The sequence below is a fragment of the Aquarana catesbeiana genome, linkage group LG01, assembly GCF_042186555.1.
Source record: "Aquarana catesbeiana isolate 2022-GZ linkage group LG01, ASM4218655v1, whole genome shotgun sequence".
Classification (NCBI taxonomy): Eukaryota; Metazoa; Chordata; class Amphibia; order Anura; family Ranidae; genus Aquarana; species Aquarana catesbeiana.
In genome coordinates this window covers 37,301,749-37,329,520 of record NC_133324.1, presented here as the reverse complement: position 1 = coordinate 37,329,520, position 27,772 = coordinate 37,301,749, and the positions used below count along the sequence as shown (strand labels likewise).

General features: G+C 46.6%; 1 protein-coding gene across 1 annotated transcript in view; it reads right to left on the bottom strand.

Moving 5' to 3' along the window:
- Positions 1-9,394: 9,394 nt before the first annotated feature.
- LOC141140499 (vomeronasal type-2 receptor 26-like) overlaps positions 9,395-27,772 on the bottom strand; it is a 31,761-nt gene continuing 13,383 nt past the window's right edge. Inside the window, exons 2-3 of the mRNA XM_073627799.1 lie at positions 24,693-24,816; positions 9,395-10,302 (exon numbers count right to left, since the gene is read on the bottom strand). Coding sequence (XP_073483900.1) covers positions 9,395-10,302; positions 24,693-24,816 — 1,032 coding nt within the window. The remainder of the gene's footprint in view (positions 10,303-24,692; positions 24,817-27,772) is intronic.

Below are 27,772 nucleotides of genomic sequence, written 5' to 3'. Positions count from 1 at the left end.
AGGCTTTGAGGTGAGTTAATAGAGCATACAGATAGAAATATGAAATGGAGTACCTGATATATGAGGACTGTGATTTACGCAAAGTGGTCCTGGTCACATTGTGGAGATTCAGATGGAAGTCAGTTGGTGAGGAGGTTGAGACAGTCTTTGGGTTGATAGTTGCTGCAAGCAAAGTACACAGTGAACCGGCCCCATCCATTGTAGAGAAAGTTCCATACTTGGTGAATTGGCAGGGAATGGAGAGTACATAGAAAAATAAACAAAGAAAAAATAGAAACAACATAGTTAAGAAACTCCTACACAATGGGCAGCCTAGGCTGCAGTGGTATTGTGGGGGTAGAACCACTAACAGTGCAATGCGCTAAACAGGCAAAAAAAGAAACTCGAAGAGAAAACAATGCAATTGAGCTCCGAGCCTCACGCTACTAATAGTGCTATGATGTCAGGTACTGTTGCTAAGGGTATCCTGCTCAAGTCCATTCTGTTTCCAGATGCTGGAGTAGATAGGGTAGGAAGCTGCGCATCCATGGGGAGCAGTTGCCATTGCTTGAAGATTTGGATGCCTTTTTCCACAGTATATATAGGGATCGTTTTGCATTCCAGGTGACAAGTAATTTTGTGGGAAAGCCCCAGCAGTAAGTGACATTGTGGTTTCTCAGAATTTTCATCAGTGGAGTGAAATACCAGTGAATTCATCTGGTACCACAGGGTTTTGTTGGCTGCTGCCATGACTCTCTCCTTCACGTGGGAGTAGTGGATATGTGCTAAGGTATCTATGTGCTGTGTCAGGAAGAAATTTAGGTTTAGGTATGCCGTTTGCCCTATCGATACAGAACTCAATATCACTCAAAGATTATATGAGGGCCTTCATGAGGTGTTGAATAAAGTTGGTGAGCTCATTTGGTGGAATGGATTCAGATAGCCCACTGAATTTTATATTGTTCCGCCTTGAGCAGTCTTCTAGGTCTGCAATTTTATTCTGATATATTAATCCTCAGTTTCTTGGTTAGTATATGTGTCAGCTAGGTCATTATGCGCAGAGTAGAGATCCGCCATTTTAGATTCTAAGTGCTGGATTTTGTCAGCATGAGTTTGAACAGTGTCATTTAGAGAGGCAAAAACATATCAGAAAGGTCATTGAATAGCATTCGCCTGAGGCAGAGAAGCATACTTTTCATGGTACTCTCTGAAACCTTCTGATCTATGGCTGGGAATGCATCTATGAAAGGCTTAGTCTGCCTGTTGTGTGTGGAGCCAGAAGAAAAGACATGCTGCAGCCCAGGGAAGGGATCATCATCCTCCCCACACTGCCTGAACTTGGCAGGGCTGCATGTGGTGGGAGTAGAGGGGGGAGAGAGATCCCTTATTTTATCAGACGTGTTTGTGGCATGTTCCCTGCAGGTGGATGGCCATGCTGGGAGCAGGCCGCTCCACTTGACCTGGAGCTTACTACGCTCTCTCGCCCCCCCCCTTTTCCTGCAGCTTGCCAGGTTGCATGCCCGGATAAGGGTCTGGTATGGATTTTGGGGGGGACCCCATGCCATTTTTTTTTAATGTTGGCTTGGGGTTCCCCTTAAAATCCATACCAGACCTGAAGATCCTGATATGGATTTTAGGGGGGACCCCAAACCATTTTTTTTTTGGCGTGGGGTTCCCCTTAATATCCATACCAGACCTAAAGGGCCTGGTAATGGACTGGGGGGGGTACTCACGCCATTTTTTTCAATGATTTTTATGTATATTGCTGAGATCCGGCAATACATTACAGCCGCGAGCAGTTTTAAATTACATTTTTTCCTTTAGAAATGTCTTTTTGCTGCTCTCATTCATTACACTATGTACGGCCGCTATGTAAGCAGCCTTACATAGTGTGGGGCATGGACAAAGTCACCATGCCTTTGGCCAATCATGGCTCTCACAGCAGAGCTTGCTGTGATTGGCCAAAGCATGCAGTTCAGGTACATTCTTTGGCCAAGCAGCAGCCGTCAATGCACTGCGATCTCGCAGTGCATTGATGATCTCAGAGTTCAATATGTGGAGTTCCACGGGTGCTTAAATTTCCTGTGAACGCCCCATAATGTTCTAAATTCGGCGAACGGGCGAACACCCGATGTTCGAGCACATCCCTAGACTTTAATATGGAAATGCCTTCCACCTTTGTGGCTTTAACAGTTTCCACTTTTGTGGAAGACTGTCAACAATATTTCAGAAGTAACATATTAGAGTGATATTAGAAAAAAGACCAAGTGGTTGAGCCTGCCAAATTTTTATTATTTTGTATTTTCTCTGAGTATAGATCTACTGTATGTTTGTCCCAGGCATGTCTAAATCCACTTACTGTTAACTGACTCAATGCCTCTGCTGAAAGTTTTTTACAATTATCAACTACCGTATATACTCGTGTATAAGTCAAATTTTTCAGCCCCTTTTTTGGGGCTAAAAGTGCCCCCCTCGACTTATACACGAGTCACCGCCATCTGCCTACATGATCAGCGTGTCATGCAGGCAGACGGCGGCCAGCATGTGCTACATAGCACTCGGCAGCGGCTTTCGGCTCTCACTGTTCAAAAGCCACGCCTCCTCGCCTGTGATAGGCAGTCAGTGTACAGCCTATCACGGACATTCTCTCATCCTCGTCCGTGGTATGAGGATGAGAGAATGTCCGTGATAGGCTGACCGCTGACTGCTGGGAAATGGAGTTTTCTGCCTATCATGGACGAGGAGGAGGCGCGGCTTTTGAACAGTTAATGGCCGCCACACACTCTGATCGGTTCGGATCGGCACACGGAGGATGCACAGGACACAGGCAGGATGCACGCAGACACATGCACAGAGACACATGCACACAGGTACAGTACATATACACATGACACATCCACACATACACAGGACACAGGAACATATACACATGCACATATACACAGGTAAATGACACATGCACATATACACAGGACACAGGTACATGACATAGGTACATATACACATGACACATGCACATATACTGTACACAGGACACAGGTACGTGACACATGCACATATACACAGGACACATGACACATATACACAGGACACATGACACATGCACATATACACAGGACACATACACATATACACAGGACACATGACACATGCACATATGCACAGTACACATGACACATGACACATATACACAAGACACATGACACATGCACATATACACGGGACACATACACATATACACAGGACACATGACACATGCACATATGCACAGGACACATGCACAGGACACAGCTGCAGATGGGCATTGTTGACCCTCTTTTTCCACTTACAGTAGCTGCTGCATTTCTCACCATCGTCTTATACTCGGGTCAATAAGTTTTTCCCATTCTTTTGTGGTAAATTAGGGCCTCGACTTATACTCGGATCGACTTATACTTGAGTATATGCGGTACTCTTTACATAAAATAATACATTCTAAAATGAGTTTTGAACGTTCCTCCCTTCTAGTTTGAACTCATGTCCCTGTGTTATTGCCCTCCTTAATCACCCCCTTGATGTATTTAAAGGTTTCAATTATGTTTCCCCTTTCCCTTCTTTCCTCCAGACTGTACATATTAGATTCCCAAATTCTCTTCTGATATGTTTTATGCCTTAGATCTTTCACCATTGTTATTGACCATCTCTGGACTCATTTTATCTTATTAATATCTTTTAGTAGGGGAGGTCTCCAGAAGTGGGCACGGTATTCTAAATGAGGCAAATGTAAATATCTATATAAAGGAATCGGTCCTTCCTCCTGCTGGTGATACATCTAGTGATGCATCCTAGGATTGTATTCGCTTTTCCCACTGCCTGGTCACACTGTTTGCTCATTTTGCAATCATGTGAAATAAGTACCCCCAAATCTTTGTTCTCTGTAGTGCTGGCCAACACACATACAGGGGGCTGCACATACAGGGGTTCTTCCAAAGAAGTGGGGTTCTTTAAATAAGTGGCACTTCTGCTCTTGCACCATCCATCTGAACATTTTCTTCTCTCTTCACAGGTAAACCTGCATTTATACCTTTAAACTGAACATTGACTGACTGCTCAAATGCATATTTGGTAAACCTGTGTTTATACCTTTAAACTGAACATTGACTGACTGCTCAAATGCATATTTGGTAAGCCTGCGTTTATACCTTTAAACTGAACATTGACTGACTGCTCAAATGCATATTTGGTAAATCTGTTTGTCACCACTGTTTATTTAGCCATTAAGTCTTACCTAAATTATGGGTTTCCTTAGCTTTACAATTTTGGCCTTTTAGTCCCCTTGCAGTTTGATTGTGGTGTGAAAGTTATGCTCTGCTAGCTGTGTTCCTAATATGCCATCTTAATTGATTAATTACCAGATTCTATCCAAACCCAACACACAGTATAAAAACAAGGCCTTCTTTACGGGGGAACATATACAGGGGGCTGCACATACAGGGGTTTTTCCAAAGAAGTGGGGTTCTTTAAATAAGTGGCACTTCTGCTCTTGCACTTCAGCGAATTGCACAATGCAAACTACAACAGACAGCAGATGATCTCAATTTCAAATTATCTCACCTTCCTCTCTGAAGCATGCTCTCTTTACCTCTCCTCCTTTTCACAATTGCTGCCTCTCTCCTCAAACTCTCTTTTCTTCACCCCTCTGCTCCACCCCACAATCTGTACATATCACCCTCACTTCTCCCCTCCCCCTATTACTGCACTCATCACCTCTTTCTAACTCTAAGCCCACTTGCTAACAAACCCCCCAGGATACTGAAGCATGTCCCCTCATACAAATCATATTCTCATATTACCTCCCTTATGCCGCGTACACACGGTCGGACTTTTCGTCTACAAAAGTCCGACAGCCTGTCCGACAGACTTCCTGCGGACTTTCGGCGGACTTGCAGCAGACTTTCTAACGAACGGACTTGCCTACACACGACCACACAAAAGTCCGATGGATTCGTACGTGATGACGTACACCGGACTAAAATAAGGAAGTTCATAGCCAGTAGCCAATAGCTGCCCTAGCATGGGTTTTTGTCCGTCGGACTAGCACACAGACGAGCGGATTTCGGGGTCCGTCGTAGTTACGACGTAAAGATTTGAAGCATGTTTCAAATCTAAAGTCCGTCGGATTTGAGGCTGAAAAAGTCTGCTGAAAGTCCGGAGAAGCCCACACACGATCGGATTACCAGCCAGCTTTAGTCCGTCGGCGTCCGTTGGACTTTTGTAGACGAAAAGTCCGACCGTGTGTACGCGGCATTACTGTTCTGCTTCTCCTAAATGCTGGAGATATTTGCCCAAACCCTGAGCCTCCCTTATTTAACTGTGCCCAACACACCCATCACCCTACACCCTCTGGCAGTAGTCGCAATCTATGCAATTTAATCTCCATTCCTCTTCTTTCCAACACCAGCCTCCCTCTCTCCTGCGCCCTCTGGAACACCCGCTTTGTCTGCAACAAACTCACTGCTGTTCATGACCTCTTTGTCACTAATTCCTTCAATCTACTTGCTCTCACCGAAACCTGGCTCCACGAATATGACACCCCTTCTCCTGCTTCCCTATCCCAGGGTGGCCTTCACTGGACTCACTCCCCTAGGCCTAATGGACGCAAGGGAGGTGGAGAGGGATTCCTCCTATCCCCCCAATGCACCTTCCAGGTTATTCACTCTCCTCCCTCTTTTTCTCTCTCATCATTTGAAGCCCACTGTATACGTCCATTCTCTCCTACTTCCCTAAGAATTGCTGTGATCTACCGGCCCCCTGGACCATTATCAACTTTCCTTGATGAGTTTTCTGCCTGGCTACCCTACTTTCTCTCTTCAGAAATTCCCACAATCCTTCTCGGTGATTTCAACATCCCTGCTAATACAAACACTCTTGCTACTTCTAAACTTCTTAGTCTAACCTCTTCATTTGACCTAAAACAATGGGTACAGGCTTCTACTCACTCTGATGGCAACACCCTTGACCTTGTATTCTCCTACCTATGCACTCCATGCAACTTCTTAAACAATCCTTTTCCTCTCTCTGACCATCACCTTATTAGTTTCTCCCTCCACCTGTCTTCCACCACCTTTCCCTCCAATCGCCTAACCATCACCCGTAGAAATTTTTGCAACTTCAACTCCTCTCTCCTCTCTCCTCTATTCTGCTACTGACCACCTCTATGACAAAATCTCTCCCCTGTCCTGCCCCAACCAAGCCACGTCCATCTACAATAAATCCCTGTCCTCCACCCTGGACAAGCTCGCTCCCCTCACTACACGCAGAATCAGGCCTCGACCCCTATAACCCTGGCAAACAGATGACACTAAAATTCTCAAAAAACGTAGTCGCGCTCTTGAGCGTCTGTGGCACAAGACTAAGTCTCTCAAAGACTTCAACCAATACAAATCCGCCCTCCAAAAATACCATTCTTTCCTCCACACTGCCAAGCAAACCTATTTTACAGCTCTTATTAACACCTTCTCATCTAGTCCCCATAAACTCTTCTCTACCTTCAGCTCTCTACTTTGTCCTCCACCGCCTCCACCCACTGACTCACTCACTGCACAGGAGATCACTAATCACTTCAAAAACAAGATTGATACAATCCGCAATGAAATCTCCGCTCTACAGGTATCTTCCCCAGCTAAGACCCCCATGTCAACAGGTACAACTGACACTCCCCCTATTCAAATCTGCTACTACAGACGAAGTTGCTAAACGCCGAAGTTGCTAAACTACGGTCGCCCTCTGACTCCTTCCTATACTCTCTAACCCACATCTTCAATCTCTCCCTCACCTCTGGCATCTTCCCCAATGCTCTAAAACACGCACTGGTCACCCCCATACTTAAAAAGCTGTCCTTGGACCCTACCAATCTTAACAACCTACGTCCTATCTCCTTGCTCCCCTTTTCCTCTAAACTCCTTGAATGCCTGGTTTACAACCAACTGAGTGACCACCCCATTAAAAACAACCTTCTTGATCCCCTTCAATCTGGATTTCGCCCTCAACACTCCACAGAAACTGCTCTTTTAAAACTCACAAATGACCTACTAACTGCAAAAACCAACGGACACTATTCTGTACTCCTACTTCTGGATCTTCCAGCTGCCTTTGACACGGATGACCACCCCCTCCTCCTCAAAAAACTTTACTCCATCGGTCTCCATGACTGTGCTCTTCAGTGGCTTTCATCCTACCTATCCCAACGCACTTGGGTCAGCTGATAGCCTCTCACGGCTTTCAATATCATTTCTACGCTGACAACACACAAATCTATCTCTCCACCCCTCAACTCACTCCATCAGTCTCCTCACGCATCACTAACTTACTAACCGACATATCTGTATGGATGTCACACCACTTCCTCAAACTCAACTTGTCCAAAACCGAACTTATAATATTTCCTCCCTCACGTGCCTCTTCCCCTGACTTGTCTGTCAAGAGCAATGGCACAACCATCCACCCGTCCCCACATGTCAGGGTACTAGGTGTTATCCTGGATTCTGAACTCTCCTTTCGGCCCCACATCCAATCACTTTCCAAAGCTTGCCGCCTCAACCTCCGCAACATCTCTAAACTATGTCCCTTTCTAATCAATGAAACCACAAAGCTCCTGATTCACTCCCTGGTTATCTCTCGCCTCGACTACTGCAACTCCCTCCTCATTGGCTTACCTTTAAATAGACTATCCCCCCTTCAGTCCATCATGAATGCTGCTGCCAGACTCATCCACCATACAAACCGCTCAGTGTCTGCTACCCCTGTCTGCCAATCCCTCCATTGGCTGCCACTCGCCCAAAGAATTCAATTCAAAATACTAACAATAAGTTACAAAGCCATCCACAACTCTGCCCCCAGCTACATCACTAGCCTAGTCTCAAAATACCAACCTAATCGCCCTCTTCGTTCCTACCAGGACCTCTTGCTCTCTAGCTCCCTCATCACCTCCTCCCATATCCGCCTCCAGGACCCCAATCTGTCAGACTGTCTCCAAATTTATCCACTTTTAGGCAATCCCTGAAAACTTTCCTCTTCAGAGAAGCCTATCTTGCCTCCATCTAACAACTGCACTATTTTCTCCATTAGCTCATTCCCCACAGCTATTACCCTTTTGTATGACTTGACCCTCCCTCCTAGATTGTAAGCTCTAACGAGCAGGGCCCTCTGATTCCTCCTGTATTTAATTGTATTGTACTTGTACTGTCCTCCCTACTGTTGTAAAGTGCTGCGTAAACTGTTGGCGCTATATAAATCCTGTATAATAATAATAATAATAACACTGTGCAACCAATATTGTACTCTATAAAGGAATATGTTTTCCTATGTGCATTATTTTACATTTAAAAACATAGAACTGCAGTCTTCACTGCTTTGACCCATCTTCCAGCAATGCCAAATCTTGTTCCATGTTACAGACAACTCCAGGAACATCAACCCTACTACACACCTTTGTGTCATCTACAAAAATACATACCACATCCACCAAACCAAACAGAAATAAAACAGGGCCTAATACAGAGCCACATGGCCCACCATTAGTGATTGGTTTATCTTCTGAATGGACCCCATTTACAACCACACTTTGGTATCTGTCCTTTAGTCAACTGCATATTCACTGAACCACCCAAAGGTTAAATCCTAGCTTGTACAATGTTTTTAATATGGAATGGAATGTGTCTGTGGGAAATGTTGCCTATTAAACCAAAAGAACTTTGTGAGGTGAGGTAGGTGATGTTAAATGAGGCTCAGTTCAGAGCTTTTTTTCAGTTCATTGCAGTTCCTCCACACCAAACTTATCAAACCATGTCTTCCTTAAGCCAGCTCCCCATGTCAAACCATGGGAACCTGGCTTTGTACACATGGACACAGTCCTTCTGCAACAGAAAGGTGAAAGAAAACCATTGCCTACATGTACTCTAGAGGGGTGAATAAAAATGTTTCTGGTACTGTGGTACTGGTCCTGGATTGCAACTATACTGGCCGTTGATCCTGAAGTTTTCTTTCCTTTCACACACCAATCAGTATGTGAGAGCAAAATGGGAGCAAGCTAACTGAAGCTGTTGTTTACATTTTGTAATGCTGTGATTGATCACAGCATTTTTTTGTGATCCGCGCTGTCCAATGGATAGTGCAGTCACAGTACTTTGTTTGTGTATGCTTCTGGGCAATGTAAAAGAAAGAAAAAAAATAAAGCTCTAAAATAATCTCCTGTCCTGAAACATCCACTTTCCATCCATTTAAGTATACTGGGTGGACAGAAAGTGGTTAATTTACACACAAAAAACATAATGATGATGATAATGTCATTCATTTTAATAATGATGATTATTGTAGCAATATGACCAAACTTGTTTAATCTGGTCTACAGCATTATACATTGGGTCGTGCAGTATATTTAAAACAATCTTTTCGCCAGCATTGTTTCCCTTGTGTTCAGTTCAGGTGTTAAAAGCAAAATGTAGAGTTTTGGAGAAAACATACACAATAATATTCCAGCACTGGAGGCCAGTATGGCAAATATCTCCACAGCCACCATGTATATCCCTCTGGTGCTCAGATAGGCCGGAATCATGGCAATCCAGACAGTGCAGAACACCAGCATGCTGAAGGTGATGTATTTGGCCTCATTAAAACTGTCCGGTAATGTCCTCACCATGAAAGCCAGAACAAAACTCACAGCTGCCATAAATCCCATATAACCCAACATAAAGTAGAACCCAATAACTGACCCTTCATTACACTGAATGATGATCTTCCCAGGATAGGAGTCCATGTCATACTCCTGAAATGGTGGAGAGATGGACAACCAGAGAATGCAATTCATAACCTGAATGGATGAGCAGAATAACATGACTGTATTGGGAAGTTTGACTCCCACCCATTTTCTCCAGGAACTTCCAGGTCTGGTGGCTTTAAAAGCGATGAAGACCATGATGGTTTTGGCTAAGATAGAAGACACTGAGAAAGTGAAGGGAATTCCAAAGGAGACTTGTTGCAGCATACAGGTAATATCCACAGGACGACCAAGGAACAAGAAAACAGAAAGGAAGCTCAGTGTGAGAGAGAAGAGCAGAATGAAGCTGAGGTTCCGGTTATTGGCTCTGACTATGGGAGTGCTCCGAAACCAAACAAATAGTCCAAGTGTAAAGAGAGTTGCTATAGCAAATATGACTGAAGTTATAGAAAATAATAAAACTAGAACATTCTTATTGTATGATAAATATTCAATGAACTTGTCAATACAAATATTTTTAGCTTTGTTAGACCATTCATTTTCTGGACACTTCTTGCAGAGTTCACTGTCTGTAGAGTAAAAGTACGTAAGTGAAAATAACTGTAAGCATGATATACTAATAATGCATCTATTTGACAGTAGTAACTACTTTTTTCAATAATCTCCTAAATTTACATTACAGTATTTTTGGAGCTAGAATGCTGTATTTATTTGAATTAAAAGCCAAACAAAATAATAGAAAAAAAATGTTGGAACAATATATCAACTTAAAGCAGAGTTCCACCCAAAAGTGGAAGTTCCGCTTTAAGGACTCTTCACCCCCTTATTTGCCACATTTGCCATGTAATTTTTTTAGGGGGGGAGTGGGTACAATTTTTGACAGGTACCTGCTTCTACTTTCGCTCGGGCTGCCTAGGTTACTCGCGAGGAAGTTATTCTCTCCCTCTCCCTGCCTACAATCTTCTGGGACATGTCACAGATCCCAGAAGATTGTCCAGCCATTAAGGAGGTGCAGCATGCCTTGCGCATGCGCAGTGCGTATCGCGCATGCACAGTGCACACCTGGCTGTAAAGCTGCAAGTTGTCACAGCCGGGTGTCCACACTTGTGATGCTGACACCGGGGAGAGGCGAGGGAAAGAACCAGAGGAGAGAACCGAGGGTTCGGGCGACCACATTGCTGGATCATGGGACAGATGAATGTGTGTTTATTAAAAGTCAGCAGCTACACTTTTTGCAGCTGATGACTTTTAATAAACACAAAAATGGCTGAAACCCCACTTTAATAACCAGCGACATACAAACTTTCAGTGGTTATACTGGGATGATGCCTGAAGCCGGTGTCTTGCCGAGAATGTTCCCTCGGCGGATAAGTTCCCCCCCTGTACTGCGCAGGCACAGCGCCTGCGCAGTACATACTACTCTCAGCCGCCGGAGATAGACGAAGCTCAAATGCTTCAATCAGCTGTACACGGCGCCTGCGCTCTGGGTCCAGGTTCCTTCTCCACCATCCAAGTGGACCTAGAGGGGGAATCTAAAAGTGCCGAGCGTAGCGAGGCCGTGCCCGAAGCGTGGCGAGCGCAGCGAGCCCACTAGGGGCCCTCTTCCAGGCGCCATGTACAGTAGGTGACCGCGATATTGTGTCAATCTCGCCGCACTTCTCGGCGAGATTTGACACCTACGAGCCCCGTCGCAGGAGCCAGCGCCGAGATGTCTCAGTCATCGGGAAAGGAAAACTTTGTTTTCCTTCCGCGATGAGTGACAGGCAGCGCTGACAGCTGTCTGGTATGAATCCTGAGGCGGGAACACCGCGCCAAATTTTAAATGAAAAAACCGGCGTGGGTTCCCCCCTCGGAGGCATACCAGGCCCTTAGGTCTGGCATGGATTGTAAGAGGAACCCCCTATGCCGAAAAATCGGCGTGGGGGTCCCCCCCAAATCCATACCAGACCCTTATCCGAGCACGCAGCCCGGCCGGCCAGGAAAGGGGGTGGGGACGAGCGAGCGCCCCCCCCTCCTGAGCCGTACCAGGCCACATGCCCTCAACATGGGGGGTGGGTGCCTTGGGGGAGGGGGGCGCCCTGCGGCCCCCCCACCCCAAAGCACCTTGTCCCCATGTTGATGAGGACAAGGGCCTCTTCCCGACAACCCTGGCCGTTGGTTGTCGGGGTCTGCGGGCGGGGGGCTTATCGGAATCTGGGAGCCCCCCTTAATAAGGGGGCCCCCAGATCCCGGCCCCCCACCCTGTGTGAATGAGTTTGGGGTACATGGTACCCCTACCCATTCACCTAGGGAAAAGTGTCAATATAAAAAAAACACACTACACAGGTTTTAAGAGTAATTTATTAGTCAGCTCCGGGGTCTTCTTCCGACTTCGGGGGGTCTCCTTCCGACTTCTCCCGGTGTTCGGCCTCTTCTCCCGGGCCCCGCCGCTATCTTCTTCCAGCTCTATAGCCAGCGAGGGGCCCGGTCTGCTGCCGCTGTCTCGCCGCCGCTGTCTTGTCGCCGCTGTCTCTCCGCTTCTTCTCTTCTTTTCTTCTTCCCCGATGTTGACACGATGCTCTCTCCGGCTCGAATGCTGTGTGCGAGCTGCGGAGCCATTTATATAGGCGGTAACCCCGCCCCCTTACGACGTCATGGTCCCAGCATGCGCAGGGACTCTGGCGTCATAAGGGGGCGTGGCCCCAGAGTCCCTGCGCATGCTGGGACCATGACGTCGTAAGGGGGCGGGGTTACCGCCTATATAAATGGCTCCGCAGCTCGCATACAGCATTCGAGCCGGAGAGAGCATCGTGTCAACATCGGGGAAGAAGAAAAGAAGAGAAGAAGCGGAGAGACAGCGGCGACAAGACAGCGGCGGCGAGACAGCGGCGGCGAGACAGCGGCGGCGAGACAGCGGCAGCAGACCAGGCCCCTCGCTGGCTATAGAGCTGGAAGAAGATAGCGGCGGGGCCCGGGAGAAGAGGCCGAACACCGGGAGAAGTCGGAAGGAGACCCCCCGAAGTCGGAAGAAGACCCCGGAGCTGACTAATAAATTACTCTTAAAACCTGTGTAGTGTGTTTTTTTTATATTGACACTTTTCCCTAGGTGAATGGGTAGGGGTACCATGTACCCCAAACTCATTCACACAGGGTGGGGGGCCGGGATCTGGGGGCCCCCTTATTAAGGGGGGCTCCCGGATTCCGATAAGCCCCCCGCCCGCAGACCCCGACAACCAACGGCCAGGGTTGTCGGGAAGAGGCCCTTGTCCTCATCAACATGGGGACAAGGTGCTTTGGGGTGGGGGGCCGCAGGGCGCCCCCCTCCCCCAAGGCACCCACCCCCCATGTTGAGGGCATGCGGCCTGGTACGGCTCAGGAGGGGGGGGCGCTCGCTCGTCCCCACCCCCTTTCCTGGCCGGCCGGGCTGCGTGCTCGGATAAGGGTCTGGTATGGATTTGGGGGGGACCCCCACGCCGATTTTTCGGCATAGGGGGTTCCTCTTACAATCCATGCCAGACCTAAGGGCCTGGTATGCCTCCGAGGGGGGAACCCACGCCGGTTTTTTCATTTAAAATTTGGCGCGGTGTTCCCGCCTCAGGATTCATACCAGACAGCTGTCAGCGCTGCCTGTCACTCATCGCGGAAGGAAAACAAAGTTTTCCTTTCCCGATGAGCGAGCCAGCGTGACATTCACAGTACCCTGTCGCCGAGAACCAGCGCGATGCTATCTCGCTGGAAACACAATCTCGCGGTCAGGTACTGTACAGCTGATTTTCAGCTGTTGTGCTTTGGCTATTTCCGACGATACCTACTGCGCAGGCGCAGTAGAGGGGGAAACTTATACGCCGAGCGGAACTTTCTCGGCAGAACACCGGCACTGTTTTCTAGTACAGTTTCTAGTACAGTTTCGGCGATTGGCTCTTTTGTAATAGCAATCAGAGCAGCTAACTAGCCACTCGATTTCTATTACAAGCAGATGCAGGGGAAGTCCCCCCTCCCACTGCCTTCCATGGCTTACTCCAGATCGCATGGCAGACCTGAGTGACCGAGTGAGTGGGGTTGAATTTATAGTCACATCACTTTAGTTAATAACTTTGTTTTTTAGGTTTTTTGCTGCAGGTTTAGCAGATCATTAAGGGGATAGCGCAGCACATGATTTATTTATTCAGCAGGTACATCCGTCAACTGGCCAGGTAGCCAAACAAAGCTGGGATTGGTTATAGTGACCTGGAAGCGATAACATCACATAATTTCTGGTATACCCGGATGTCAAAGGCACCATTTAAAAAAAATGAAAAGCATTTAAAAACACAGATTTTGGAGTTTTGAATGATTTTAAAGGCAGAGGAGGGATTTGGGGTCTTATAGACCCCAAATCCCTCCAATGATGGAGCGATCACTGTCAACAAACCGGCGTCATGTCCGGTTCTCCGATCATATGAGCAGCGGAGGGAGAAGCTGCAGGGTGAGGCTGCATGAGTTTTTTCCGGATTCCATGTGCCCAGCAGTGCCCATCTGTTCCCCATAAGTGCCTCATCTGTGCCCCATCTGTGCCCCATAAGTGCTCCATCTGTGCCCCATAAATGCCTCATCTATGTCCCAGAAATGTCACATCTGTGCCGCAGAAGTGCCACATCTGTGCCCCATCAGTGCACATCTGTGCCACAGCAGTGCTCTACAGTGCGTCATCAGTGCACATTAGTGCCCAAAATGTCCAAATTGGGCCCAAAGTGTCAATATTTTGTGTGGCCACCATTATTTTCCAGCACTGGCTTAACTCTCCTGGGCATGGAGTTCACCAGAGCTTCACAGGTTGCCACTGGAGTCCTCTTCAACTCCTCCATGACGACATTATGGAGCTGGTGAATGTTAGAGACCTTGTGCTCCTCCACCCTCCGTTTGAGGATGCCCCACAGATGCTCAATAGGGTTAAGGTCTGGAGACCTGGTTGGCCAGTCCATCACCTTTACCCTCAGCTTCTCTAGCAAGGCAGTGGTCATCTTGGAGGTGTGTTTGTGGTCATTATCATATTGGAATACTGCCCTGCAACCCAGTCTCGGAAGGGAAGGGATCATGCTCTGCTTCAATATGTCACAGTACATGTTGGTATTCATGGTTCCCTCAATGAACCAAAGCTCCCCAGTGCCGGCAGCACTCATGCACCCCAAGACCATGACACTCCAACCACCATGCTTGACTGTAGGCAAGGCACACTTGTCTTTGTACTCCTCACCTGGTTGCCGCCACACACCTTTGACACCATCTAAACCAAATAAGTTTATCTTGGTCTCATCAGACCACAGGACATGGTTCCAGTAATCCATGTCCTTAGTCTGCTTGCCTTCAAAAAACTGTTTGTGGGCTTTCTTGTGCATCATCTTTAGAAGAGGCTTCCTTCTGGGATGACAGCCATGCAGACCAATTTGATGCAGTGTGCGGCGTATGGTCTGAGCACTGATAGGCTGACCCCCCACCCCTTCAACCTCTGCAGCAATGCTGGCAGCACTCATACGTCTATTTCCCAAAGACAACCTCTGGATATGATGCTGAGCACGTACACTCAACTTCTTTGGTCGACCATGGTGAGGTCTGTTCTGAGTGTAACCTGTTCTGTTAAACCGCTGTATGGTCTTGGCCACCATGCTGCAGCTCAGTTTCAGGGTCTTGGCCATCTTCTTATAGCCTAAGCCATCTTTATGTAAAGCAACAATTCTTTTTTTCAGATACTCAGAGAGTTCTTTGCCTTGAGTTGCCATGTTGAACGTCCAGTGACCAGTAAGAGAGAGAGTGAAAGCGATAACACCAAATTTAACACACCTGCTCCCCATTCACATCTGAGACCTTATAACACTAACGAGTCACATGAGACCGGGGAGGATAAATGGCTAATTGGGCCCAATTTGGACATTTTCACTTAGGGGGTGTACTCACTTTTGTTGCCAGCGGTTTAGACATTAATGGCTGTGTTGAGTTATTTTGAAGGGACAGCAATTTACACTGTTATACAAGCTGTACACTCACTACTTTACATTGTAGCAAAGTGTAATTTCCTCAATGTTGTCACATGAAAAGATGTAATAAAATATTTACAAAAATGTGAGGGGTGTACTTACTTATGTGAGATACTGTAGGTTGTCAGGAAATTATATGTGTAATGTATGCTCCTAGAACACCTGAAGGTACTCCCTGCATGTTGGGCCTCTCTATGTAGCCAGTCTGTGTAAAAGTCTCACCAATGTGGTATTACCATACTCATGAGTAGGGAAGAGCCGAACACCCCCCGGTTCGGTTCGCACCAGAACCCGCGAACGGACCGAAAGTTCGCACGAACGTTAGAACCCCATTGACGTCTATGGGACTCGAACGTTCGAAATCAAAAGTGCTCATTTTAAAGGCTAATTTGCATGGTATTGTCCTAAAAAGGGTTTGGGGACCCGGGTCCTGCCCCAGGGGACATGTATCAATGCAAAAAAAACTTTTAAAAACGGCCGTTTTTTCGGGAGCAGTGATTTTAATGATGCTTAAAGTAAAAAAAAAAAAGTGAAATATTCCTTTAAATATCGTACCTGGGGGGTGTCTATAGTATGCCTGTAAAGTGACGCGTGTTTCCCATGTTTAGAACAGTCCCTGCACCAAATGTCATTTTTAAAGGAAAAAATCTCATTTAAAACTGCTTGCGGGTTTAATGTCATGTCGGGTCATGGCAATATGGATGAAAATCAGTGAGACAAACGGCATGGGTACCCCCCAGTCCATTACCAGGCCCTTTGGGTCTTGTATGGATATTAAGGGGAACCCCGCACCCAAATTAAAATAAGGAAAGGTGTGGGGCCACCAGGCCCTATATACTCTGAACAGCAGTATACAGGCGGTGCAAACAAGACAGGGACTGTAGGTTTGTTGTTAAGTAGAATCTGTTTGTAATTTTGAACATTTTTAACGTGTTTAGCTCCAGCCAAAAAATCTTTTCTAAGCTTTTTGGAAAACATAGGGAAGGGTTATCACCCCTGTGACATTTGTTTTGCTGTCTTTCCTCCTCTTCAGAAGATTTCACCTCACTTTTTTGTCCCAATGAAAAATGTTTTTTGAAAATTTGGGTTTTTTTGTGGAACAAGGATTGGAAAGCATCAGTGGAAAGGAGAAATTGTTTTCCCATATTAACTCTTACAGGAGAGAATTTCCCTTCCTAGGGGTAGATTTCATCTCACTTCCTGTTGTCTCCTTCCGTTTGCAAGTAGGAGTCGTTTGTAAGTTAGATGTTTGAAAGTAGGGTCCTGCCCAATATATTCAGCAGAAATTTGGGCCTTAGGTATTGCCGTGGCCACAACACTGTAAGCCCTCACAGGGCCCTGCTGTGAAATATTAGATCAAGAATTGTAATTACATGCCCCTGTTGAACAGGAGCTGAAAAATTAGGCCTTAGGCACTAGTGCTGGTGCCACAACACTGCAACCCCTCACAGACACTCTAGTTGGAACGCAGGAACGAGCCCTGCTGCAAAGTATTGCATCAAAAATTGTAATTACACGCCCCTGTTAGACAGGGGCAGAAAAATTGGGCCTTAGGCACTGGTGCTGGTGCCACAACACTGCAACCCCTCACAGACACTCTAGTTGGAATGCAGGAACGAGCCCTGCTGCAAAGTATTACATCAAAAATTGTAATTACACGCCCCTGTTAAACAGGGGCTGAAAAATTGTGCCTTAGGCACTGGTGGTGGCGCCCAGAACCAAAAATGTTCTTACAAGCTATCAGCGTGATGATTGAGGAGGAAGAGGATAATTACTCAGGGATAGTCACTCAGCATCAGCATAGGCAGTCTTTGAAGGGATCTGAGATTTCAAAAAAAATTATTCAGTTACATCAGCATCAGGTGCTTGGTAGCTGGTGGTGATCCAAGACTCATTCATTTTTATGAAGGTCAGCCGATCGACCGAGTCGGTGGACAGACGCACCCTGTGATTGGTTACCACGCCTCCAGCAGCACTGAATGTGCGTTCCGAAAGAACGCTGGATGCAGGACAGGCCAGTAGCTCAATTGCATACTGTGCAAGCTCTAGCCAGTGATCCATCCTCAAGACCCAGTAACCCAGAGGATTTTCGGTGGGAAAGATGTCCAAGTCTGATCTTGCCCCTAGGTATTCCTGCACCATGTAAAACAGACGCTGGCGATGGTTGCTGGAACCGATCATACCTTGGGGCTGTGTACCAAAAAATTGTCTGAACGCATCGGTCAGACGGCCACCTTCTCCACCGCTCCTTCTTTGACTGACCGAAGCCTCAGCAACACGTTGTCCAGAAACAGGTGTTTGTAACCTCCCAGTCTCTGGGAACGCGTTGCACAGACCTTTCTGCAAGGCCTCCCGAAGATGTTTCATCCTCTGCTCCCTCTGCGATGGCAAGATAAGGTCCGCAACCTTACCCTTGTAACGTGGATCAAGGAGGGTTGCCAGCCAGTATTGGTCCTTCTCCTTGATACCACGAATACGAGGATCCTTACGCAGGCTTTGCAGGATCAGGGAGGCCATGCAGCGTAGGTTTGCTGAGGCATTCGGTCCGGAGTCCTCTGGGTCACTAAGGACAACAACGTCCGCAGCCACCTCCTCCCAGCCACGTACAAGTCCATGTGTTCCTTGGGACTGATCCCTTAAAGACTGCTGCTGATGCTGAGTGCCAGGCTCCACCTCCATACTGACACAATCTTCCTCCTCCTCCTCCTCCTCCTCGTCCTCTTCCTGTGTGATCGGCGGGCACGCAGGAACACTGTCTGGATAAAGGGGGCCTTGAGAGCTAAGGAAGTCCTCCTCTTCCTGCCTCTGTTCTGCCTCAAGTGCCCTGTCCATTATTCCACGCAGCGTGTGCTCCAACAGGTGGACAAGGGGGACAGTGTCACTGATGCATGCACTGTCAGTGCTCACCATCCTCGTGGCCTCCTCGAATGGTGACAGGACAGTGCATGCATCCCTGATCATGGCCCACTGGCGTGGGGAAAAAAAACCAAGCTCCCCTGACCCTGTCCTGGTGCCATAGTCGCACAGGTACTCATTGATGGCCCTCTGCTGCGTGTGCAGCCGCTGCAGCATGGCCAACGTTGAGTTCCACCTGGTGGGCATGTCACAGATTAGGCGGTTCTTGGGCAGGTTAAACTCCTTTTGGAGGTCCGTCAGCCGAGCACTGGCATTATATGACCGGCGGAAATGCACACAGACTTTCCTGGCCTGCCTCAGGACATCCTGTAAGCCCGGGTACCTGCCCAAGAACCGCTGCACCACCAAGTTAAGGACGTGAGCCAAACAGGGCACATGGGTCATTTGTCCCTGTCGGAGGGCATAGAGGAGGTTGGTGCCATTGTCGCAAACCACCATTCCTGCCTTAAGTTGGCGTGGCGTCAACCACCTCTGAACCTGCCCCTGCAGAGCTGACAGAACCTCTGCCCCAGTGTGGCTCCTGTCCCCCAAGCACACCAGCTCAAGCACCGCATGGCATCTTTTGGCCTGCGTACTTGCGTAGCCCCTTGAACGCCTACGGAGCACCGCTGGTTCCGAGGAAGAGGCCATGGAGGAAGAAGAAGAGGAGGGGGTGGAGGAGAGAGGTGTGTCACAATCAGCATTTTGGAGGCGTGGTGGCGGAACAACCTCCAACACTACTGCACCTTGTCCTGCATCCTTCCCAGCTGCCAGCAGAGTCACCCAATGCGCCGTGAAACTTAGGTAACGTCCCTGTCCATGCCTGCTGGACCATGAGTCAGCGGTAATATGCACCTTACCGCTGACCGCCCTGTCCAGCGAGGCATGGACATTGCCTTCCACATGCCGGTAGAGAGCCGGAATCGCCTTCCGTGAGAAAAAGTGGCGTTTGGGTACCTGCCACTGAGGAACCGCACATTCCACAAACTCACGGAAGGGGGCAGAGTCTACCAACTGAAAAGGCAGCAGTTGAAGTGCTAGCAATTTTGCCAAGCTAGCATTCAACCGCTGGGCATGTGGATGGCTGGGAGCAAACTTCTTTCGGCGGTGCAGCAGCTGGGGCAGGGAAATTTGTCTGGTACAATCTGACGTCGGTGTACCAAAAGCAGATTGCCCACAAGTACTTGACTGTGACACACCTAATTCTACACCTTCATTCCTCTCAGTGCAGGTCTCAGAGAGGACTGAAGGTCTAGTGGGGTTGGAAATCTCAGCTGATGAGGAGCAAGGAGAGATCCTCTTTGTTCTTTGGTGTGGGTCTTTTAGATACGCTTGCCAACGAACTGCATGGCAGGTCAACATATGTCTGGTCAAGCATGTGGTACCCAAGCGGGAGATGTTTTGGCCACGCGAGATACGCTTGAGACATATGTTGCAAATAGCAGCGGTGCGATCTGATGCACTCGTCTCAAAAAAGGCCCACACCAAAGAACTTTTTGAATAACGCGCAGAGACTGCAGCGCCCTGCACATGTGGAGCTTTGGGGTGTGATGCAGTCAATGTGCTGCCCTTAGGCTGGCCCCTGGAGGGCATCCTGCCTCGTTGGTGATGGCATCCTGCCTCCTCCTCCTCCTCCTCCTCCTCCTCCTCCTCTCTCCTATCAGGCACCCACGTTGAGTCAGTGACCTCATCATCCCCTCCCTCCTCATCACTGGAGCAAACCTGGCAGTATGCTGCAGCAGGGGGAGCATGACTGCCAGATTGCTGTCCTTCTTGGGCACCCCCTCTGTCCGTGCTCATGTTACTGCCTTCATCGAGCTCAGTATCGTCATCAGAGCCTTCCAAACGCTGGGCATCCTCCTGGAGCATGTACCCAACACTGTGGTCAAACAGTTCGAGGGAATCCTCATGAGGACATGGTGGAGCTAGGGAAGGAGTCACTGATGACATTGAGCTGAGGGAAGAGGCCGCTGCTTTGCCAGACAAAGCACCCTGGGCATGGGTGAGAGAGGATGAGGAGGATGAGGACGGCTTGGTCATCCACTCGACCAAGTCTTCCGCATGTTGCGGCTCAACACGGCCAGCTGCCGAAAAAAAGGCCAAGCGTGTCCCATGGCCACGTGCTGATGAGGATGCACCGTCTCCACGACCAGCACTAGACACAGAGCCTGCTTGCCCTCTCTTATTGGCTTGTGACTGTCTGCCTCTCCTTCTTGGCCTTCCAGACATACTAATGGCCTGTAGCTGCACTAAGCTGGGATAGAACACCTGTAATTTTCTTCAGGTAGCTTTATATACTGTAACCAGACAAGCCTGCCTGTCAGTAGGAAGATAACAGGAACGGATCTAGCTGAACACTGTGAGCAGGACGCACTGTACTAAATGTAAATAGTCTAGCTGCCTGACCGTGGTACTAATAGGATCAAATAGAACACCTGTAATTTTCTTCAGGTAGCTTTATATACTGTAACCAGACAAGTCTGCCTGTCAGTAGGAAGATAACAGGAACGGATCTAGCTGTACACTGTGAGCAGGACGCACTGTACTAAATGTAAATAGTCTAGCTGCCTGACCGTGGTACTAATAGGATCAAATAGAACACCTGTAATTTTCTTCAGGTAGCTTTATATACTGTAACCAGACAAGCCTGCCTGTCAGTAGGAAGATAACAGGAACGGATCTAGCTGAACACTGTGAGCAGGACGCACTGTACTAAATGTAAATAGTCTAGAAGATAACAGGAACGGATCTAGCTGAACACTGTGAGCAGGACGCACTGCACTAAATGTAAATAGTCTAGAAGATAACAGGAACGGATCTAGCTGAACACTGTGAGCAGGACACACTGCACTAAATGTAAATAGTCTAGAAGATAACAGGAACGGATCTAGCTGAACACTGTGAGCAGGACGCACTGCACTAAATGTAAATAGTCTAGAAGATAACAGGAACGGATCTAGCTGAACACTGTGAGCAGGACGCACTGCACTAAATGTAAATAGCAGGAACGGATCTAGCTGAACACTGTGAGCAGGACGCACTGCACTAAATGTAAATAACAGGAACGGATCTAGCTGAACACTGTGAGCAGGACGCACTGCACTAAATGTAAATAGCAGGAACGGATCTAGCTGAACACTGTGAGCAGGACGCACTGCACTAAATGTAAATAGCAGGAATGGATCTAGCTGAACACTGTGAGCAGGACGCACTGCACTAAATGTAAATAGCAGGAACGGATCTAGCTGAACACTGTGAGCAGGACGCACTGCACTAAATGTAAATAGCAGGAACGGATCTAGCTGAACACTGTGAGCAGGACGCACTGCACTAAATGTAAATAACAGGAACGGATCTAGCTGAACACTGTGAGCAGGACGCACTGCACTAAATGTAAATAACAGGAACGGATCTAGCTGAACACTGTGAGCAGGACGCACTGCACTAAATGTAAATAGCAGGAACGGATCTAGCTGAACACTGTGAGCAGGACGCACTGCACTAAATGTAAATTGCAAGAACGGATCTAGCTGAACACTGTGAGCAGGACGCACTGCACTAAATGTAAATAGTCTAGAAGATAACAGGAACGGATCTAGCTGAACACTGTGAGCAGGACGCACTGCACTAAATGTAAATAGCAGGAACGGATCTAGCTGAACACTGTGAGCAGGACGCACTGCACTAAATGTAAATAGTCTAGATAGAAGATAACAGGAACGGATCTAGCTAAACTGAATACAGTGTATATATATATATGCAACACCTAGGATGCATATATATACACAATACACTGTAAGTGCAGCTAACTGACTGACTGTTCTGCCTAATCTATCTAACTCAAATCAAATGACACTGTCTCTCTCTCTCTCTATCTCTCAGCACACCGGAACACACACTACACAGGGCCGCCGTGCAGGCGGCCTTATATAGTGTGGGGTGTGTACTAAATCCCCTGAGCCATAATTGGCCAAAGCCACCCTGGCTTTGGCCAATTACAGCTCTCTCTACTGACGGCACTGTGATTGGCCAAGCATGCGGGTCATAGTGCATGCTTGGCCAATCATCAGCCAGCAATGCACTGCGATGCCGCAGTGAATTATGGGCCGTGACGCGCCACACGAATTTAGCGCGAACGGCCCATATCATTCGCAATTCGGCGAACGATCGAACAGCCGATGTTCGAGTCGAACATGGCTTCGACTCGAACACGAAGCTCATCCCTACTCATGAGGAGTAGCAGAATGTATTGTTAGGTGTAATTGTAAGTATGCATATGCCGTGTCAGAGAAATAACCTGCTAATATGATCATTTTGTGAAAAAAAATCTTCATTTTGCAAAGTAATGTGAGAAGAAATTACAACTTCAAAAAAATGCAACATGCTGCTTACTAAATGCCTTGGAATGTCTACTTTCCAAAAAGGGGTCATTTGGGGGGGTATTTGTACTTTCCTGGCTTGTTAATGTCTCAAGAAATAAGATGCTGTCAGTACATCAGGTGGGATCAATTTTCAATGATTGGCACCATAGCTTGCAGACTCTATAACTTTCACAAAGACCAAATAATATATACTTATTTTGGTTGTTTTTAACCAAAGATATGTAGCAGTATAAATTTTGGACAAACTTTATGAAGAGAAAGTACTAATTTGCTAAATTTTATAACATAAACAAAGAAATTTGTATTTTTTTTACAAAATTTTTGGTATTTTTTTATTTGTCATTCAAAATGTGAGAGCGCTGAAAATTGGCCTGGTTAGGACGGGGGTTTAAGTGCCCAGTGGGCAAGTGGTTAAACAAAAGTGTCAAAACAAGGCCTGGAGCTGAAGTGGATATACAGTATGGTGAATATCTCAAGAAAGCTTTAGTATTGAACAAAGTGTGATGAAGACTTACTGAAAATAAAAGGACCTTCAGCCTCAGTAATGGCAATGACACAGTCAATCTGTAACCTTATCATGTATGTAACAATGAATACTTGTGATATTTCAGTTTTTCTTTTTTAATAAATCTGCAAAAATGTCAAAATTCTGTGTTTTTCTGTCAATATGGAGTGCTGTGTGTACATTAATGAGGAAAAAAAAATGAACTTAAATGATTTTAGCAAATGGCTGCAATATAACAAAGAGTGAAAAATTTAAGGGGGTCTGAATACTTTCCGTCCTCACTGTATGTATTATTATTCTTATTATAGCCACATTTACCACCCTAACCCCTCCCGCAGCTTTTACACTACATAGACAGTAATATACCGAAATGTGCGGATTGTTCCCAATTGGTGTGCTATTACTTTGTGGAACGTTTCACTTAATGGTTCACGAAACATTGTCGTTTTTGCGGCGAAATTGGTCCCATAGGAATGAATGGCGAAATGTTCAAAACTAGAGTGGGAGGTGACAAAAGCTGACAACCCCATGATCAGCCAAAACATTATGACCACCCCATGATCAGCCAAATAATTTATGACCACCCCATGATCAGCCAAAACATTATGACCACAACATGATCAGCCAAAATATTATGACCACCCCATGATCAGCCAAAACATTATGACCACCCCATGAACAAAAAAAAATAATAATCTAAAAAAAAAAAAAATCATTTTTGAAAAAAAATGTTGAGCTCTTTCAGCTAATGATGGGACTTCTTCAACTTTTTTACTACTATTTATACTTTTTAAGATATTAAGCTTTTTAACACTTTTCACAGTTACTCCAGCCACTCCAACCACACAACAGTTACTCAAGCCTCTCCACCCAGTTACTCCGCCCACTCCAGTTGTAGACTACTGTAGGTGGAGGCAAGAACACTTCACACAATTTCCCCAGAAATTGTAGCTTTTCTAGTTTTAAGATTGTCCAACACTCCTAGAAGTGTCAGAGGTAGAAGAAAAGTGCAGCAATCTCTACCAAAAAAGACAGAAAGGCACTATCAGTTATCAACAATATCATATGTAGGTATATGTTCAACCTGCAAAGTGTAATGTGGTTACAGAATCAGTTTAAAGGACTTTAAAAGTTTTCATTTTCTAATTCAATATCAGAGTTTATATTTAAAGAAACATAAAGCTTACCAGAATGGTTTGATATTTCTCCTTCTGAACATTGGGCACAATTATAACAACATGGGTGATATCCTTCTCTTACAGATTTTCTGAACCCTGGAAGACACTCCTTGGAGCATTGACCTCTTGGGACCTGAGATAATATAGAACAATATTAACTAGTCAAGAGCAAAACTACAAATATAATAGTGCAAGTAAGCCAAGCTTCTGATGTTTGACGTAGCATGCATACCTTGGTGGAAACACATGAACCATTCCAGAAGGTGGCCTTACATTAGCCTAGAAACCACAACATATGCTTTCAACCAGAAGACAGAAATAAACATCTAGGAGTACTAGCAGAATAATTTTATTAGAAAGGTTAGAGTAATAAAACTATCAGTATAAGCGTAAATGCTGCCTTAAAAACACAAAGAGAAAATCTCCTACAATACAAAGAGAATAAAACAAATAGCTGTGTACCTCTAATAACCACATACAATCCAGCACTAGAAGGGGTAAGATAGATAATTAAAGAGCTGAAACCAGAGGTGTAATTAGAACCTTCATGGCCCCGGTGCAAGAAACCATGAAGGGCTCTCTCGACACTGTCCCGGGTCCCTTTCCTTTGGTCCCAGGGCCCTTCCCACTGAGCACGGGGCCCTTTCCACTGATCCCTTTCACTGATCCCAGGGCCCTTTTCTCCCATCACAGGGCCCTTTACTACGGTCCTGTAGCAAGACCCTTTCACTCTTTCGTTCTGTATAGGATTGCTACCTTTTCTTTAAAAGAGAAGTACAGCTGTATTTCTCTTGTGGATCACAGATAAAGTTCATTTTGCATTCATGTGACCCATTTGCACTTAACTAGCTGTCTGAAGTCTGCTGTCTGCTGACGTCACTCCGCCGGTCCAGGCTCGGGCAAGATTGTGACACTGGGGTCGGGATCCGCCCACAACCCTAGACTGGCATCTGGTTAGCCACTGAGAGGCTGACCTGGCCACTCTAGCCAGCTTCACAGCCCAGCACACCTATGAGCGAAGTGGGGGGGGGCAGAGCAGACAGTGGTGAATGACAGTCACCAGCTCTCTGCTCAGGGAACTGTTAGAACCAAGTGATCTGTGGTGTTAGATCGTTCGGTTCTCAGTGTTAGAGCTGGTAGGGGGCAGATACATTATCGGACTGATGCTGCATCCACTTAGGTAAGTATATATCTGTAAAAACTTTGATTCCCATACTTCCCTTTTAAGCCAAACCCAAACACTTTAGTGGTGCATGGCAATTTTATGTTGTAGTTTACACTATGCATATATTCTGTAAATAAATAACATTTCTAATCATATGGAGTTATTCACAACTTTCCATATTTTTTGCTGTAGAAAGACATAAAGGGGTTTATTTACTAAAGGCAACTCCACTTTGCACTACAAGTGCACTTGGAAGTGCAATCACTGTAGATATGAGGGAGACATGCAAGGAAAATAAAAAACAGCATTTTTTTCTTGTACATGATTGGATGATAAAATCAGCAGAGCTTCCCTTCATTTCTGATCTTCTCCTTAGATCTACAGCGACTGTACTTCCAAGTGCATTTGCCTTTAGTAAATCAATCCCATAGTCTTTCACATGGGGTGTACAGGGATCAGTGTCACCCCATTCATAATACAGGGGTCAGTGTCACCCCCTTCCTAATACAGGACCCCCCCATAGAGACCCTTAATAGATTGGGGTCACCTTATTCCAGTACCCCTCCTTAGAGACCCACCAATAGGTCTGAATCCCATAAAAAAAAAATTAAAAATGGCGTTTAACCCCTTCCTGCTGAGCGTACGCAGATGTGAGTACTCGGCTTTCGGGGGTTATACCGGGATGATGCCCGCAACTGTAGGCATCATCCTGGTACTGTTTTTTAGAGTCGGCGGTCGGCTTTCCAGGTATAACAACCGATGCGGCTAAAAGCTGCTCGGCTGTTATACTGGAGGAGCGGGCGGGGACGTCCCCCCCTTCCGCCGCCTCCCGACGCCTCCCGCTGCTCTTACCGGGCCTTCCAATCCACCAGGAGGCCCGATCACCAATCTGCCGCCTCTGGTGGCTAGTGACAGTCTGGAACGAAGCCGTAAGCAGCTTCATTCCAGCTTTCTTATAGTAAACACGGAAACGACGTCATGACGACACTTCCCATTTACTCGGCTGCCAATGGAGCCGGTTTTAAAAAAAATATACAGTACTCCCTCCATAAAGAGTACCGGTCACCACCTATTACTGTCACAAGGGATGTTTACATTCCTTGTGACTAGGGATGAGCCGAACACCCCCCTGTTCGGTTCGCACCAGAACTTACGAATAGGCAAAAAATGTGCCTATTGCCTAACGCGAACACCGTTAAAGTCTATGGGACACGAACATGAATAATCAAAAGTGCTAATTTTAAAGGCTTATATGCAAGTTATTGTCATAAAAAGTGTTTGGGGACCTGGGTCCTGCCCCAGGGGACATGGATCAATGCAAAAGAAAGTTTTAAAAACTGCCGTTTTTTCGGGAGCAGTGATTTTAATAATGCTTAAAGTGAAACAATAAAAGTGTAATATTCCTTTAAATTTTGTACCTGGGGGGTGTCTATAGTATGCCTGTAAAGGGGCGCATGTTTCCCGTGTTTAGAACAGTCTGACAGCAAAATGACATTTCAAAGGAAAAAAAGTCATTTAAAAGTACTCGCGGCTATTAATGAATTGCCGGTCCGACAATACACATAAAAGTTCATTGATAAAAACAGCATGGGAATTCCCCACAGGGGAACCCCGAACCAAAATGTAAAAAAAATGACGTGGGGGTCCCCCTAAATTCCATACCAGGCCCTTCAGGTCTGGTATGGATATTAGGGGAACCCCGGCCAAAATAAAAAAAAAAATGGCGTGGGGTCCCCCTCAAAATCTATACCAGACCCTTCAGGCCTGGTTTGGATTTTAAGGGGAACCCTGTGCCAAAATAAAAAAAATGGCGTGGGGTCCCCCCAAAAATCCATACCAGACCCTTATCCGAGCACGCAACCTGACAGGCCGCAGGAAAAGAGGGGAGGATGAAAAAGCGCCCCTCCCCTCCTGAACCGTACCA